At 31.8% G+C, this 18,641-nt stretch overlaps 1 protein-coding gene across 6 annotated transcripts in view; it reads left to right on the top strand.

The window, feature by feature from the left end:
• The window catches only part of LOC145260598 (uncharacterized), a 111,775-nt gene that overhangs the window by 73,826 nt on the left and 19,308 nt on the right, over positions 1-18,641 (top strand). For all 6 annotated transcript variants that reach the window (XM_080118880.1, XM_080118878.1, XM_080118877.1 and 3 more), the window contains 4 exons: positions 4,507-4,656; positions 11,752-11,876; positions 13,206-13,300; positions 14,364-14,418. In XM_080118880.1, the coding sequence (XP_079975006.1) occupies positions 4,507-4,656; positions 11,752-11,876; positions 13,206-13,300; positions 14,364-14,418 (425 nt within the window). The remainder of the gene's footprint in view (positions 1-4,506; positions 4,657-11,751; positions 11,877-13,205; positions 13,301-14,363; positions 14,419-18,641) is intronic.

The raw sequence follows: 18,641 nt of genomic DNA, 5'->3' as shown, positions 1-18,641 counted from the left end.
TGGCAAAGGTTTAAATTAAGGCTAGTCGATCGAAAAGAAGACAATGGCTTTCAAAAATATCGGTGAAAAAGCAGCCCACTCCTTGTAGAAAAGTGCCTAGTTGAGGGTGAAGGAATTAATGTTTTTAGTCAATTTTTCGATATTTGCCGTCCGAAAGGTGAGCTTCAAAACAATACTGATCTCATGAAAATCCGTCGCCTCTGTCGAAAGTTTTAGGCAGACATACATACATGCATGCATACATACATTTAAACAGACAGATGAGATTTATATTATAGACTAGCAGGGTGCCCGGCGTTGCCCGGGTGTTTGTCAGTGTGTGTTTTGGTAGGCAGGTAGGCTCGAACATGAAACCTTAAGGCAAAATCAGAAAAGAAAGCATGACATGTTACTGCTATGTTAAGAGGACAGAGAAAGTGAGAATCGTTCAAGTTAAACACTTAAAAAACGCAGGTGCATAAACGAACGTCTGGTTTTCTAGGGCACACATCATGCCATAAAGAAATGAAATCACGCAGTTAATTCTGGCTTCAAGCCAGCTGCCTTATTTGTTTGTTTCCCTAAGATGTTTGGGAAAATCAGCTTCCCATGAAAAGGGGAGTGTCCAAATGAATAGCAATTGTCTGATATGAGGGGTTTCCCCCAGATTGATCAAAGCTGATTGCTTAATGGATGTGCCGGCAAAAAAGGTTGAGAACACGACTTCGCTTTTGATTTTTAGTTTTGCTTTTCTATATGAAAAACATGAACGAACATGCGAGAGGAAGAAATAGCGCAAATTTTGTAGTCTAAAAATCGCTCAAATAAAAGATAGACATGACCTCCTTTCATAAATTGTAGATATTATAATCTAGGGAGTATATAAAAAGTTCTAAGAAATGGTAACTCACTCCTCCAAGCGCCTTCCCCCCCCCCGATACCCGGCATTGCCCGGGTATTTAGAGGTGTGTGTGCTCGGGCGGTTGGGTGGAGGTGGGGGAGTGGTAATCAAAGCATAAGAATAAGCGAAGTAAATATTTTTAAATATTATATAAAAAAGTTAAAACTTAAAAAAAATCAAAAAAAAAACTAACGTAAGGCAAACGAACGATGTTAAATGTAATAATCGAAAAAACAAAAGAAAACAGAAAAACGAACGTTAAAACTGAAAAATAACCCCCCCCCCCAAAAAAAAAACATGAAAAATGGCTTAAATAACCCTGTTTCAATATTAAAATTTAAATCGGTGGGTACCCAGCGTTGCCCGCGTGTTTTTGGGTGTGTGTGCTCGGGCAGGGGTGGGGGGTGTTAATGAAAACCTAAGTAAAAAAAAATCTGAAAACGCATGAAAAATGGCTTAAATAACCCTGCTTCAATATTAAAATTAAAAAAATAAAGAAAAAAGAAATCTCACAATACGATTCGAACCCAAAACGACCCAACGCTCTAACCAACTGAGCTAACACGATGTACATGAAATTGTGTTAGTTCTTCAAATATTTTGTAATTTTGTAAAAGTCGACGCAAATAAATCTATACGCTACACGTGTTCCCAAATCGTAGATATTATTATATAGGGGGTATATAAACAGTTCTAAGCAATAGTAACCCCCCCCCCCGGTAGTGTGTGCGAAAGAAGCCTTTGCGAGACCTACACATTTTGCCTTTTATATATATATAGATTACTGCACCCTGAAGCAACTGTTAACAATACGTTTATACACTTGTTGCATGATTCACCTTTTGTAATGGAACGGTGTGATTGAAACATCCTTTATTATTCAGAACTTTAAGCATGTAGCATGCTGGGAAGTCGAATGCGAATGAAAAAGTTCATTTGATGCAAATAATTTAAAAACTTTATTTTAATAGATGCATCTTATCCATGGCTTTCAACGGCTTTTTGCTAGATTTTCAAATTTAAAAGTTGTGCTTCATTCTCCTTGTAAAAAGTATTTGAATTTCTCTATGTACGAGGGACGTGCAATAAGTAATGCCCCTGATCCACTTCCCATAGCAGTAGAGCAACGAAACTTGGCACAGTTATTAGTCTTTCTCTACATAGGAATCACCCAGAGTTATGCATTTCTCCCATCGTTTGATGCAGCTCTGGAGACCGTTTTTGTAAAACACCCCAGGTTGGTCCTCCAACCACGACGTGACTTCAGAAATCAAGGCTGCATCATTTGGGGAAAAGCTTTCCTTTCAAAAACAACTTCATGGCTGGGAAGAGGTGAAAGTCAGAGGGTGCAAGGTCAGGAGAGTAGGGAGGATGGGGTAGGATTTCATAACCACATGCCCGTGCTTCTGATCTGGCGACATGCGAGTTGTAGACCAGAGCATTGTCCTCGCAGGAGAAGGAAACCTTTACTGATCTTGCCCGCCTCTTGATTTTGATAGCTTCCCTTAATTTCCTCAAAAGTGAAGCATAATAGGCTCCTGTAATTGTGATACCCTTTGCCAGGAAATTTGTCATCACTACTCCGTCCTGGTCCAAGAAGACTGTGAGCAGGACCTTGCCAGCAGAGGGCTGCACCCTTGCCTTCTTTGGAGGTGGTGAGTCCAAGTGCTTCCACTGCATTGACTGGGCTTTGGTCTCTGGATCATAGTGATGGACCCAGGTTTCATCCTGTGTAATCAGTCTTTTGAAAAACTTTGACTCCTCTTCTTGGCACATCTCCAAATTTATCCTCGAGCACTCAACGCGTTCTCGCTTCTGGAATGGTGTGAGCAACCTGTGAATCCATCTGGTAGATACCTTATGCATATGCATATGCAAATGGTCATGAATGATAATTTCCACAGACCCTGTACTAATCTTGACATCTTGGGCTATTTGGCGAATAGTAATGCGCCGATCTTCCAAAATGGCAGCCTCAACTTGACGGACAGATGCCTCATCAATGGCAGAGGGTGGAGGGACCAGGTCTGGAAGCTGTTTCCACAGACTTCCGGCCATGTTTGAATTGACGATGCCAGCGTTTTACAAGGTCATATGATGGGGCATTATCACCATAAGTTTCTTTCATTTCATCAAAAGTCTCCTGTGGTGTGTGTCCTTTCAAATACAAAAACCGGATCACTGCTCGGTATACAACAGGCTCCATTTCACACCTGACTCAGTTCAAACACCTGTAGTTCAGAGCTGTAATTTGCCACATAACTCATAGAGATATAAATCATTGCACATGCAAAATTTCAGCTAGATCAGACAATTAGAAGTGGGTCAGGGGCATTACTTATTGCACACTCCTCGTATTTAAATAAATAAAACTACATAAAAAATATGAAATTGAAATCTATTTTCTTTAATTAACCGTTGAATTTCTATGAGTACTGCTCATTTTATAATGTACTTGGAGTTCTCACACAAGGCATTAATGATCACCCACTGATAGCAACAGGTGGTTTTTCCCTTGAATCTGAGTGACAAGCTTTCTCTGATTTCAAGTACTTCTATGTTTCTTTCAATATCTGTGGCAAATCGCTTTGCATTTTTTCAGCAGCTGTTTACCATCGATTTCTCACTAATAACGGCCATTGGTTTTCTCTGGAATTTGAATATTAATAAGCTTCCTCGGGATTCCAATAGTCTTTGTTCCCTTCCAGTGAAGTTTTGGATGGTACTCTTCTTCCTTGGTCTTTCCGTCTTTCTGGACCTTCAACAACCATTGTTTTGTGTGGGACTATCCAATTTTATGCCACCAGCTTTTTTTTTTTTTTTTTTTTTCTTGTGAAGAGGGAGGGGGAAAGATTATGAAAATTTCCTTGCATATCTACTCTGATAGTTTCGGTTCCCTTGGTTTTTTTCACACTTCTATTTGTATTTATGCAGCATTATTCTATCCTAACTTAACTTCTAGTTGGTCAATGGTGCTTTCTATTCTGTCAAATTGTATCATTTACTGTTAAAATTATTATTGCCATATTTTTGAGACGTATGTTTAAAATTGTACCATTTTAGTTGCTGGGACATAACTTGATTTGGGAACAATTCATTTTAAAATGAGTAAGGTTGGACTTGTTTACTTTAGTCATTAATCTGATGCCACAAATCACCATCCTTGGCTGATCGAATGTGTGTGAAAGAGAATGGATATGTAAACTAGTCTTCGAACGATTAATTGGCAAAATCGAAACATTTTGGAATATCAGGAAAACATATACTTATTTTCTGATGTCAAAAACAATTCTCTTTTTTTTTTTTCTTTTTTTCAACTTGATTTCTCCATTGCTGGTACTAAATAATGAAATGATAAATATTTTTTGATTTTAAACTACCAGTAAAACTAAACTCTCCCCACACAAATGTATATTTTACATTTGTGAAAATATATGCACATATTACATAGATTTGTATCGTAATTCAAGACTATTCGAAAGAATTGGAATCGGTAATTGAATCAATAATTTAGAACAGAATTGATAATTGTATTGGAATCAGAAAAAAATGTTGAAATCATTCCATCATTGCTATAAACATGAAATGCCTTTGCATATTATATATATTATTGTTGTTAACAACAGATCTCCTGATGCCAAGAGAGCCAGGCCAGTTCGGCAAAGTGAAGAATCGCCCACAAAACCCATAGAACAAACCTCTGATGAAAACGAACCTATTGCAGTTCCCCAAGTCAAAATTGGAGCTGATGGAAACATTGTGCTTAATGAAGAAAGGTAAGTTTTTTTTTTTTTATTACTCTGAATTTGCACTTGTTTTTATTTTTGTTGTTACAGGTAAACCAGGCCCTGTCGGTGGGGCATTAGAATACGCCGACTGCCCCCTGCAGAAGGTAAAAGTCCCTCAATAGGGGTCCTGGATATGACCTTAAACTATATCCAGTGGTGAGGCCCCAGCTTGTGGGCTTTGGGGAGTGTGGAGCCACCCTTTAATTACCATTGCTCCCAGGTCCGGAGTGGTAGTACCTGTTAGGGTCCCAACTATGGGTTAAATAGAAACCGACGTGAAAACAACAAATATATTCTATTCAAAAAAATTTTCTTCAAAATCTTTGGATTCGGCATTAAATAACCCGAAAAGGGTTGATATGCCGTAAAACAAAAACAACCAACCAACCAACAGGTAAACCAAATGGTCAGCCACAATCTCCTAAATGTCTTCATCTCATTAACCCTTAAAGTCTCACTGTCCTATAAATAGCACACCAAATTTCTTTTTAAAATCTATAGGATAATATATAATATTAATGCTTACTGCATAATTATTCTGACGAAAAGTTAGAGTTCATCTACATTTATCAACTACTCTCTGAGAGTTGTTGGAACCTTCTTAAAAATTCTTGTGAAATTTGCTAAAACTTTATTTGTTCAATGATGTATGAATTTATATGGTATCAAACTGCATGCGTGTATTGCTAATCTCAAGTAAAATTATTACGTATGAATTAGTGATCAAAACTGAATGCAAAAGTTATGTATGTATGCTCAATCATTCACACAATATGTCATAACATTGCTGTCCTGTATGTACTATCATGTATGTAACATTGCTGTCCTGTATATACTAGCAAAAGTACCCGTCGTTGACTGGGTTAAAAAAAAAACTACAGAAAATGGACTCTGATTTATGAAAGTATGATAGGTTATGAAAAGGAAAGGTTATAAATTTAAGTTGAATTTGGGGGTATCAAAACCAAAGCAAAATATGATGAAAGTAAAAATAAAATAGATAAACCCCATAATTTATTATACCATACCTGTTCACACTGAAACACTTATCACAATATTCTGTGGATCTATATTAAAAAAGCCTTGTTAAACTTTGTGACATATTTCAATTCTATGGAGGTCAGGTGCAAACGAACACCCCATAATTGTATTATACCATATTTCTTCAAACTGAAACATAATTATCAAAGTATACTTACACAGATAGATATGAAAAGTCTTTATTAAAGTTTGTGCCAATTTCCATTCTATGGAGGCCAGGCGCGAACGCGGACACCACAATTTTATTACACCATCCCTATTTAAGTTACAACATACTTATCAAAGTATTCTTATGTACATCTATATCAAAAACACTTGTAAACGTTTTTTTTTTAAATTTTTTATTTCCATACTTTGTGGACCAGGCGCGAACGCAGACCCCCACAATTTTAATGAACCACTGTTCTGCCAGATCAAACATACCCATTCCTGTGTCTCGATACATCTTCTATCATTATATGTAATCATTTTTTTAAAATAGTCAACCATATAGGAGTCTAATCGTGACCAGACACACACACACACACACAGACATTCAACTATATATTATAGATATATATATATATATATATATATATTTCTAAAGTAATGGTTCTGTCTTTCCAATGAAAGAAAAAAAAATGTATATTTAAAAGTGTAGCCAGCAACAATTCTAGGTTTTTGAGACTTTTATCATTTTTTTAAATATTTTTTAAATATTTCATAACATGTTTTGAGCCTTGTTTTAGCTCTCTTCAGATATTTTTTAGTTAAAAGTTTTTTAGTTAAAAGTTTATGGAATTTCCCTTTCTTTTTACTAAAAAAAATACTTAATTCTCTTCAGATATCAGATAAGAAGACTCGAAACGCATAATGAAAATATTTAAAAAATAAGTCTCAAAAACCTAGAATTGTTGCTGGCTACACTATATATATAGCATCTTGATTTCAAAAATATATCACATATACATAGTGTTCTACAAATTATAGGACAGTCAATATTTTATTTTCTAAATAACTTTTTCCTTTCAAAAATATATCACATATACATAGTTTTCTACAAATTATAGGACAGTCAATATTTTATTTTCTAAATAACTTTTTCCTTTCAAAAATATATCACATATACATAGTGTTCTACAAATTATAGGACAGTCAATATTTTATTTTCTAAATAACTTTTTCCTTTCAAAAATATATCACATATACATAGTGTTCTACAAATTATAGGACAGTCAATATTTTATTTTCTAAATAACTTTTTCCTTTCAAAAATATATCATATATACATAGTTTTCTACAAATTATAGGACAGTCAATATTTTATTTTCTAAATAACTTTTTCCTTTCAAAAATATATCACATATACATAGTGTTCTACAAATTATAGGACAGTCAATATTTTATTTTCTAAATAACTTTTTCCTTTCAAAAATATATCACATATACATAGTTTTCTACAAATTATAGGACAGTCAATATTTTATTTTCTAAATAACTTTTTCCTTTCAAAAATATATCACATATACAGTGTTCTACAAATTATAGGACAGTCAATATTTTATTTTCTAAATAACTTTTTCCTTTCAAAAATATATCACATATACATAGTGTTCTACAAATTATAGGACAGTCAATATTTTATTTTCTAAATAACTTTTTCCTTTCAAAAATATATCACATATACATAGTGTTCTACAAATTATAGGACAGTCAATATTTTATTTTCTAAATAACTTTTTCCTTTCAAAAATATATCACATATACATAGTGTTCTACAAATTATAGGACAGTCAATATTTTATTTTCTAAATAACTTTTTCCTTTCAAAAATATATCACATATACATAGTGTTCTACAAATTATAGGACAGTCAATATTTTATTTTCTAAATAACTTTTTCCTTTCAAAAATATATCACATATACATAGTGTTCTACAAATTATAGGACAGTCAATATTTTATTTTCTAAATAACTTTTTCCTTTCAAAAATATATCACATATACATAGTGTTCTACAAATTATAGGACAGTCAATATTTTATTTTCTAAATAACTTTTTCCTTTCAAAAATATATCACATATACATAGTGTTCTACAAATTATAGGACAGTCAATATTTTATTTTCTAAATAACTTTTTCCTTTCAAAAATATATCACATATACATAGTGTTCTACAAATTATAGGACAGTCAATATTTTATTTTCTAAATAACTTTTTCCTTTCAAAAATATATCACATATACATAGTGTTCTACAAATTATAGGACAGTCACTATTTTACTTTCTAAATAACTTTTTCCTTTCAAAAATATATCACATATACATAGTGTTCTACAAATTATAGGACAGTCAATATTTTATTTTCTAAATAACTTTTTCCTTTCAAAAATATATCACATATACATAGTGTTCTACAAATTATAGGACAGTCACTATTTTACTTTCTAAATAACTTTTTCCTTTCAAAAATATATCACATATACATAGTGTTCTACAAATTATAGGACAGTCAATATTTTATTTTCTAAATAACTTTTTCCTTTCAAAAATATATCACATATACATAGTGTTCTACAAATTATAGGACAGTCAATATTTTATTTTCTAAATAACTTTTTCCTTTCAAAAATATATCACATATACATAGTGTTCTACAAATTATAGGACAGTCACTATTTTACTTTCTAAATAACTTTTTCCTTTCAATCTGTATATTCTAACCCATTTAGTCAGTACACAAAGTTTCAACTCTTTTGTAAAACAAAATTTATATACCCTGTTACTTAATGGGTTAATCAGTATAATTCTAGTTTGCTGTCAATATTAAATTAGTTGAATGTGTCGTGTATACCTGGTGCGTAAAAAAAGAATTTAAAGGATGCCTTGAACTCTCAAGCTGTGCAGTCTCTGCATCCCAGACTCACACCTCAATTTCACATAGGTTGGTTGTACGCATTTTTGTCTTTCAATAAAAAAAAGTGTTAATTTGGATTATTCAATTCTCATCCTGGATGTTGTTCTCACAATGTTTCCGCTGGTGTAACCTCCGATATCAAACACAGATACAAGTGCTAAGTAATAACCAGTTCTAAGTGACAGTATTCTGGAGCTTAAAAGTTCAATACTAGTTATACAATTACGAATTACTTAAGACTTCTACCTGGTCATGGCTGATGGAATGAGAGCAAGTTATCTGCATGGATTAAGTAAAGGCTTCGATATTCTGTACAGATTTCCGAGTTTAACAGAAAGATTCCAGAGTTCAGAAAGAAAGGGTCAGAGGTTGCATCGACTGAAACATCCAAGATCAAAACGATACTCTGACTAATGCAAATTGTCAATATGAACATGCAAATGCATTCGTTTAATGCACAGGCTGTGGTCGTCCCATTTGTTGTACTGATCCAATGATGTTTAATTAAGAATATCAATAAAAAAAATATCTCTTGAATAGTTGGACTCCAAATAGAAATATTTTTAATTTTCTGTGCTCCCCTCTCCTTTTCCTGTTGTCGGACATCTATAACCTGCAACGTCTGCTATTCGTAATGCACTACTTAAACAGGCAATCCTCATCTGAAAGATTTTGAAACATAAAAAATGTATTTTTTCAAAATCAGATTGCTTCTTTAATGTCATTTTTATTTTAATTATGATGTGATATTGTGGTGGTAAAGATGTGATATTGTAGACATCCCTACCTCATCCAGAGCCAAGACATCCCCAACAATGGGAGGAAATGATTCATTAGTAGCAAAAAAGTATTGGGAGTGAGATTAGTAAGAAAAAAAAAGTGCTGGTCTCATGTACGATACTCAGATTTTAGTTGCATTTTTGTATCGCAAAAGACTAGCTCTGTTAGAAACCTGTGGCTGGTGTCATACAAAAATAATCCCCTTTTATGGGCCAACAAATTTGTGTTCGTGTTGAATTATAATTAAAAACTAAATAATTACTTTTTACAATATATGCAAGCTTTTATTCACATTTTTTTTGAGAACTTGAAATTCACTGGGTTTTTTTTTGTTTTTTTGTTTTTTAAAGGAAAAAAATAAAACTTCACTCATAAAATTAAAAATGTGATAAGTTTTTTTTCTTAAGTCGCAACTTATCAAGGATAAAACGCATTCAAGGATAAGGTTTTTTTGCATATGTCGATGTTGGAATACACTTAGATGAGTTCATGTGGCGTCAACAATCAGAGACTGATGCCTTTGAGAATATTTTTAAACAAATTGGCGAGTTTTACAAATGTTGATATATTTAAACAGAAAAAACTAAAACCAAAAGCCATGTACATTGAGTCTAATAAAAGCTTTTTATAATAATAAAAGCTTATGTTTTTATTAAAGTCTTTGAATTACCCCAAAAAGTTGATTTGTGTGTTTTTTTTGGGGGGGGGGGTTCAGGCACAAATTTTACACACGTGACATGCACTCACACTAATTATTTGTTATTGAAAAATTTTTTGGACCTGCTTTATTAACAAAATTCTTTATTTCTTTTGTAGCATATATGTGTCATTTTTCGTTTTGTTGTATCATTTACTTGAACTCCTCATTAACTCTTATCCTTGAGCGTGTTTTATCCTTGATAACTAGCGATTCATTAGGAAAAAAACTGAAACTTATCCAGAAAGATGCACTTTGTTTAAAAACTCCCTCATTAAAGTGTGTTTTATACTTGATAAGTTGCGGCTCATTAGAAGAAAAAACAAAAATTATTTTTATGAGTAAACAACATGAGCCTTTTTTTGGATAAGTTTTAGTTGTTCTTGCTTTGTTTTAGGAAAAAAAACCTTATCCTCAAGTGTGTTTTATCCTTGATAAGTTTCGACTTAAGAAAACAAAATTTATCCAGAAAAGACTCCTGTTTTTAATTTTACAAGTGACAGAGTGCACTTTTCTGTATAAGTTTTAGTCTTTTTAATTTTTTCCTTTTCAGAAAAAAAACAAAAAAAAAAACGAAGTGAATTTCAAGTTTGCAAAAAATATGAATAAAAACTTTTATAAATTGTAAAACGTATTAATTAGTTTTTGTCGGTCTATAAAAGGGGGATATTTTTGCAAAGGGGAATATTATTGTGCAACACTGGCCGCATGTTTGTAGCAGAGCTAGTCTTTTGCGATGCAAAAATGCAGCTAAAATCTGAGCACCCTACACAAGACCAGCACCCAAAAAAAAAATGATAGGTTTGGAAGGGGGGGGGTCATCTTAACTCTTGAGTATTTATCAGGTGATTAAGACAAAAGATCTGGCACAGGATTTCTAATTTTCAGTCAATGAATTTAGGAACTGTTAGTTTTAGGACAGATTTCAGATGGGGACAATGACAGCAGTTGGATAGCTCGGAATTCCCTTGAAAGAGATTGTAGTTAGTCGGGCAAGAGTAGTCAGGCCGAGGCGATAATAACTGAGGACCAATGCAACCAGACAACTATCAAGTTACGTGATGGTATCCCACATACAGCTCAACTGTGTTATATTAACAACTCATGTTTTTATTTAGGGTGACCGCTAAGGCAGTTATCAGATCATGACTGTACAAGAAAGCTCATTTATAAAACAAATGTAGAATTTAAACTGAGGTCTTCATTTTTAATTCACTGGCATATTTGATTTCTTTTTCAATTTTGAAGAAATAAATCATTTTTAAGAAATTTAAGCTCTGTTTTAGAAATTTCAATTGGAATTTAGAAATAGAGGTGATATTTTCTTTTTTCATATTGCAATTTTTTCAGAATAGGTATCCAAAACATTTAATGTCATTAATTCCAAGTTTCATTATTGACAAACATAAATAAACTTCATCAAACAATCTACATAATACAAAAGAAACTTTTTTTTTTGTTTGTTTTTGGCTCTAACTCTAAACTAAGTTTTAATTTGCAAAGTCAGTTTAGTTCGGTTCCTATTGTGTAGAAGCATCAGAACTTGGTTTGGCTTTCTCTGTTCATAGTCAGAACTACTTATATCACAAGTGCAAATTTCTGGATACCTAATCCTAAAATGCATCTCCTTATTTATCAAAACATGTTTTTTGTTTGTTTTGTTTTCAGTTTAGTAATCAACAACAGTCAACCGACTGCCCCTGTTACAATGGAAGTTGTTGATGAGACGGACGTTTATTCAAATTATGGCAGTTTTCGCAGATATACACCAAAATCAAAATGGTCTCTAAAAGGTATTGTCTTAGAAAATCTTTTGTTTTCCTTTGAGTGACTGAGAGATTTTACGTTTAATCTCTTCATTTTTTTTTTGCTTTTCAGCATTTTTGCTTCATATCATTTAGTTTTTTTTTACTTTTTGACTCCCACTCTATATTTAAAAGTAACCTGCGATGGAAATTCTCACCAAAAATCACAGAAAATAAGTATTTTGATCTTTGAGCTGATATAAATAAGACAAGTCCACTACTTGTATCGATTTCACTAGGGGAATCTGTTTCAGATCAAATTTTCTGTTTATCATCTGGATTCCTTGTACAATCACTGAAATAGTTTGAAATAAACTGTGAGAAAAGCAAAAACAGTCCATAAATGGGGCAAGGGGGTTTGGAGTTTGTCGGGAACCGTTATTTACTATTCTGAGAATGCCAAATGGTGCCAGGTTTTATTTGCCTTTATGTAAATGTGCGTATGAAAATATATGCCATTCATTATTTCAATGAGGTTCAATTCTACCTTTGCTATCACATATATTGTTTTATTTTTGTGATGAACTTCAATTTCTCAGAGGCTTACTGATTTGATATAATCTCTACTATTATATAAAATAATCTGTGTGTGGCAGAGAGTTTGTTCCCTATGGACTCTAAAACAGCTGGACCGATTTTTATGAAATTTCACACAAATGTACTTTATGTATCTGGTAGCGTTCTTAGATAGGTTTTGTATCGGAATATCTTTGATAAGTATTGATAATTGCAAAAATCCAATGAAACGAGGACAGGCGATTTTGACTAAAGTTAACACCTTATACGGCCTAACATCACAAGTGCATTTGGTAAGTTTTATTACCACACAAGCTGAAAGGTCCGACATAGAAAATAATAGGTTCTTAGATATGACAGGGATGTATTCAAAATGAATCTTTCTGTTGAAAGCCCAATTACACTATGATACTTGACTTTTTTTATTTTAAACTTAAATTACAGCCATTATCACTGTACAAGGGCGCGTTCAAAATGAATGTTTCCGTTTAGAGCACAATTGAACCATAATACTTGACTTATATAAAATAATTTTATAAAATTAACAGGTTCTCTACAGTGCAATGTAGACTACCATGCATTGTGGACTAAGTCACATGTGAAGCTTCCTCCTGTTGCATTGTAATGGGGTCCCCAACTAAAGCAGACAATCGATTTAATTAAAAAGTGGGCGATTTCACGGATTTCGATGACAATAAAATTATAGGAGTGTGAAATATTCGTTGATCATCATTCAATCCCGGGAAACGCCGGGTCTCCTTGCTAGTAGCATTTAAATCAGATTTTTTTTTTTTTTAACAGAAACCAAAAAATTCTTTTTGGCACTGAGCTCTGTTGGAACTGATTTCTCTTTGATGACGAATCTTTTTACCAAGAAATCACGAAGAGATTTGAAGGTCAGAATGCTTTCCTTATTTTTTTCCTTTTTATCCTAAAATTGTTTTTAAATAATTAAATGTATTTTTTAATTTTCTCACTTTTTGTTCGCAATTTACCTTCCTTCCTCTTTTTGTTTTTTGTTTTTTTTTTAAAGTCTCCATCTAATCAAATTCATAACATGATCCATTTTAGGAATTGTAATTTCCATAGTTATTCTTCCCCTGTCCCATTCAGATAAAGATCATACATCCGAGTTGGTTGTTTTTGAGACAATTCAGAAAAGGTTTATTTACATTTTCATGAAAAGAAACTTGCTAAAATAGTTTTTATTCTTGTTCTTGCCCAGAATTCATCCAGAACAAAAATCTCTATGATGTACATAACAAAATGAAAATACCATATTCCAAAAATCACATAAATTGATCAAGCAGTTTTATTTTTAAATAAGAAAATCAAATTTTGTGAGCATCCAAGGAATGACTTTCTTGCCCAAGATTTAAAAAAAAAAAGGGGGGGGGGTCACACAACAATAATCATACTAGATTTATCTTGTAATGCCTATGAATTCTCATTAATCTCTTTAAAATTATTTTTTTATAAAAATAAAACTACTAATTTTTGGAATATGATATTTTCATTTCATCATGAGTACATACATATAGATTTTTTGTTTATTTTTGTGTTAGGGGAATTATGGGAAAGAACAATATTTTTTATACTGCAAATATCACTATCAGATTTTAATACAAAATAATTATCATTTGTTGAACTTAAATTATATTGAGTCAAAACATTGCAGTTATAAATTTTTTTTTTTTTTTTTTTGTAAACGCGTTTTCTTACTGATAAATACTATTTTTAATATATATATTTTCCATTTCTAATCTAAATATTTTATATCAGTTTTTGTTTGTATATTCTTATAACTTTTTTCTTCTGATTCAAAGAATTTAGCTTTGAAATTCCATGGTCTAAAGAGGCTTGTTTTCTCCTGTTTATCCTTATTGATCTGATAAAATAAGGTTCTATATAACTTTTATTCCTCGTTTTTTTTATTTAATATATTTTACTATTTTACAGAATAAATTTAAGCGTGAGGAAAGAAATAACCGATGGTTGGTGGATAAAGCGATCCGTAAGTGTTGGCTTGAGAAAAATGTTCTATTAATGTTTTTGTTACGTTTACACGATTTTTTAAACTTGTAATTTCTAAAATAGAGTAAAAGGATAACCATATCAAGTCCGGGTGCTTATTTAGAATTACACACATTAAACAAAAATACATGAAAGTCTTTTGATATTCATCACAGAACAACGTCATATTCCAAAAATTACATGATTTGATCATGTAGCTTAAGAAAATCAAATTTTATGGCAAAGTGAGACAGCATTTTTAGTTGGCCATGTTTTTTTGATCCAGCATAAATAAGGGAGAAACAACTCAATTCAAAATATCGTGATATAAGTCAGGCTCATTTAGTATTAAAATTTTCATTTTCTTAGTTTAAAAAAACAAACTATTTGATTAATTTATGTGATTTTAGAATATGACATCTTCGTTCTGTGACTGCTGGAAGACTGTTTCTGTGGTACCAGTTTACAAGAATTCTGGTGAAAGAACTGATCCATTAAGTTATTGCCCCATTAGCCTCCTCCCTCTTTTCACCAAGATAATTGAGTCCAAACCTTCTTTACCCAATAATCAAAGTGGCAGTGTGCCTTGTTTGTGGTCAAAATTCAATAATTTTTTTTAAGTATTATCATAAAGATTTTTCTGTATTTTTTTTTTTAAATAAATGTAATTCTGAATAAACATGCAAATTATATACTTGTTGCTCTTACAGCTTTGACCGACTTAGGCTTTATTTTATAATTAATGAGGGTACAATAGTGCAATAATTAATCTCTTGTAAAAAAGAATGCAATGTTGTACTGATCTTTGTTGTTTTAAATTACTTCAAAAAAAAAAAAAAAAAAAAAAAATGTCTTATAGTTGAATAGTAATTATTAGGCCGGTGCAAAAATTTTTGCCAGTTTTAAAAATGTTATCTTGAAAATAAAAAAACTGTTTTTCAAAATCTTCATTTATAACAATAGCCTTTGCTCTATAACTTTATTCCATCTGTCAAGGAGCTTATAAAAGTCTCGCTTGTAAAATTCTTTAGGTTTTGATGTGAAATGTGAATTTAGCTCATGTTTTATATCCTCTTGTCATATTAACCTATTAAGGTATGGTTTTGTAATTTTCGAAATAAGTGATAATTTATGGAAGTCGGAGAATATGCAGAATTAAGATTTTTCAACCAAATTCCCCCAGACTGTGTGAGGACGAGCATTATCCTAATGGAAAATGATTCTCTTTCTGTTGATTAAAGAAGGTCATTTTCTAGTTAACATGGGGGAGAATATTTCAGAAAAATCTAAAAGAAAAATGTTAAAAAAATGAATCACGGTGATATGTTTAAGTAATAACAATATCCATTAAATAAATTACAACGATTTAAAACACCCAGTCTACAAACCGTCAAAAACTTTTGCACCAACCTGGTAATGATTTACGAAAAGGACAATATTTTGTTTATAAATAAAATTAAATATTGATGACTGTCATTATTTAAAAAAAAAAATTAATTTTAGCATAAAATATTTAAGTTTTATTAAGTCTTAAATGTAGCCAGGCGTTGTATGGATAAAGGCAAACGTGTTGTAATAAACCCCAAAGAAAAATCATTTTAAAATGTAGCATATGTAAAAATTTGTTTTAAAAAAAAAAACGTAGTTTTTGTTAATTGTAAGTTTGATTTGAACAGAGCTGAATAACTAAAAGAGTAATCTCCCTTGCTCTTTACTCATAATAATAATAGAAATAAAGATAGTACTTTAAACGAGTTATTTTTTTATATTTGGAGACAAATTGTTTAGAAATGTAAAAGTTGGAAAATACTACCTTTCAAACTAAAAATGTTAATCTTTTTTAAACAATAATGAAAGACGAAATTGTATTAATATGGAAATTTACTGTTGATAACATAATTGGCGGCAGTTGTTCAATCCCCACCCCACATGAAAAATATAAATAAAGAAAAGTTTGGATAAGGTACGTAACCATGACAGAAAGAAAATATGGTACATTAAAAATCATGTAAATTAATCAAGAAAGATTTATTTACTTGGGAAAACTATTCTAAGCAGATTAAGTTTTATTTTTATTTAGAAAATCATTTTTAAGCAAATGTGAGCCCCAACCCCGTTCTATGTTAAGAATAGCTTTCTAAAATCTCTATTTGAAGTTATGTCCCTTTTGGCTGTTTCAAGACGCCATTAAGTTGTAAAAATGAAATCAAATTTATAAAAATAAAACTACTTGGTCAATTTACATGATTTTTGGTGTATATTTTCTTTCCATCACAGATACGTACAACATAAAGATTTTTCTTTAGCTTTTTCAAGTGGGGATGCTTTTCTGGCCAAGCGCTTAATTGACTTCCATATTTGATTTACATTTTCTGATAAAAATAAAGATTTGTTTACTTGGAAAACTATTCTGATCAGGATTAAATTGAATCTGCAAAGAAATTAATAATTTTATTGTTCTTAATAACATGCACCAATGTTCAACAAAAGAAAACGCAACAGAATCCAACATTTTAACTCTTCTCCTTCTTCAACCAAATGAAAACTTTTATAAAATTATAACTTCAGTCATGTTAGCTGTTTGTACCATAACTATATTGTTAAGTGATGTTAAATATTTTGGACTCCAATCTTTTGCACTTGTTTGTGTTATTGTAACGTTGTCTGGGAACTAACATGTTGTAGCCTCCGTCACAAAGCAACAAAGAATAGAAAAAAAACTTCAATTTGATTTTTTTTGTTGTACAACAACATTTATTTCCTCTTCTCTTGTTACCGCTGTCACATACCTCACATGATCGCATTTTCTAACGTTATCCATGCCTCTAACATGATTGCCCTCTCTTGCTCTTTCTGCTTTTTATAGTCTTTCTTTACTGGTAACGTCATTTTGCATATGCGCGTCTGCACTCTGTTACATTATGATTCCATTTGGGTTGCCACAATAAGTGTTTGATGTTCTGTTTGATAAAGCTTTGAAAAGCGATAGAACAGGTGTCATATTTGAGATTGTAATTATATTATCAGCTGATGAAAGTTTCAGAAATCTAATATATGAAATTATGTCAGTTGGATTTCAACTTTAGACCTAAAATATCAATATTTCGTTCTGAATAATCATTTTCTTTTCTGTATTGCTAGTCTATGTTGTATGGAATAAAAATAATGTAATTTAGTTCAATTTATTTGCAAATATAATTATTTCTGCTTAGAATATTTTTTACATATAGCGCATTCATAAATGGTGTCTTTATTTTGAAGCACAACTTGAATGTAAAAGAGATAACTCATATTTTAATTTTAGTTTAAAATTATCTACCTTACATAAGCATTTTTTTTTTTCCATTTCTTTATTAATAACTACGTGACCACTTTATTTATATTTTTCTTAGCCTTTGGGCTAAAATCACGGTGCAGTATCTGTTCTGATGCTACAATTTTCTGTCTTTGGTCAATGGGGGAGAAATGCTTCATGACCGTGACAATTTTTATTTTTGTTCCTAGCTAGAGTGCCCTTTTTTGGAGAGCTTGATTTTCTCCACATTAAAACCCGACCTTGTGTATAACTCTGCCCTCATGGGGAAGGCAAGTAAAAAGGAACTGTGACCACTTTGTGTGTTTCACAAGTCACATATAGGCAAGAAACTCACACACATATGGCCTGCATATATGTGTGAGTTTCTCGCCTATATGTGACTTACACATAATTTTTTTTTTTTTTTTTTTTTTTTAGATTTAATATTAATCATTCATTTTCTTTTTCTTGTACATTAATCTTAAACTGTGGCGTGGTTTGAAATAATGGAGTTTTGTTTTCATGTGTAACAATCACAGGTTTAGTATAGCTGAAGGCTGGTTTAGAGAGATCTTTTTGCAGCGTGTTTGCCCATTTGATCATTGGTCTTCCTCTTGATTTCTTCCCAACGTCATTTAATTTAAAAGCAAGTTTCACAACTATGTTGTTGTTGACCATCAGTGCATATCTAAATCATTCCTTTATTTTTTCCAACAATTGATGTGATGTTGTAGTGCTTTTGGATGTTCTCATTGCAGATGTGGCCGAGCAGTGTAATTCCAAATACCCAGCGGAGCATTTTGTTTTCCATAATGGCGAATTTTCATTTTGTTTTCCTCATTGTTGTTTAACACAGGAGTCTCCAAACTATGGCCCACAGGCCAGATCCAGTCTTCCAAAGTCTTTAATCCAGCCTGCGAAGCTCTTAT

This window comes from Euprymna scolopes, chromosome 36 (genome assembly GCF_053919585.1).
Source record: "Euprymna scolopes isolate OS-2025 chromosome 36, ASM5391958v1, whole genome shotgun sequence".
In the NCBI taxonomy this organism is placed as follows: Eukaryota; Metazoa; Mollusca; class Cephalopoda; order Sepiida; family Sepiolidae; genus Euprymna; species Euprymna scolopes.
The sequence above is the reverse complement of the archived record's forward strand: the minus strand, read 5'-3'. Positions and strand labels throughout refer to the sequence as shown.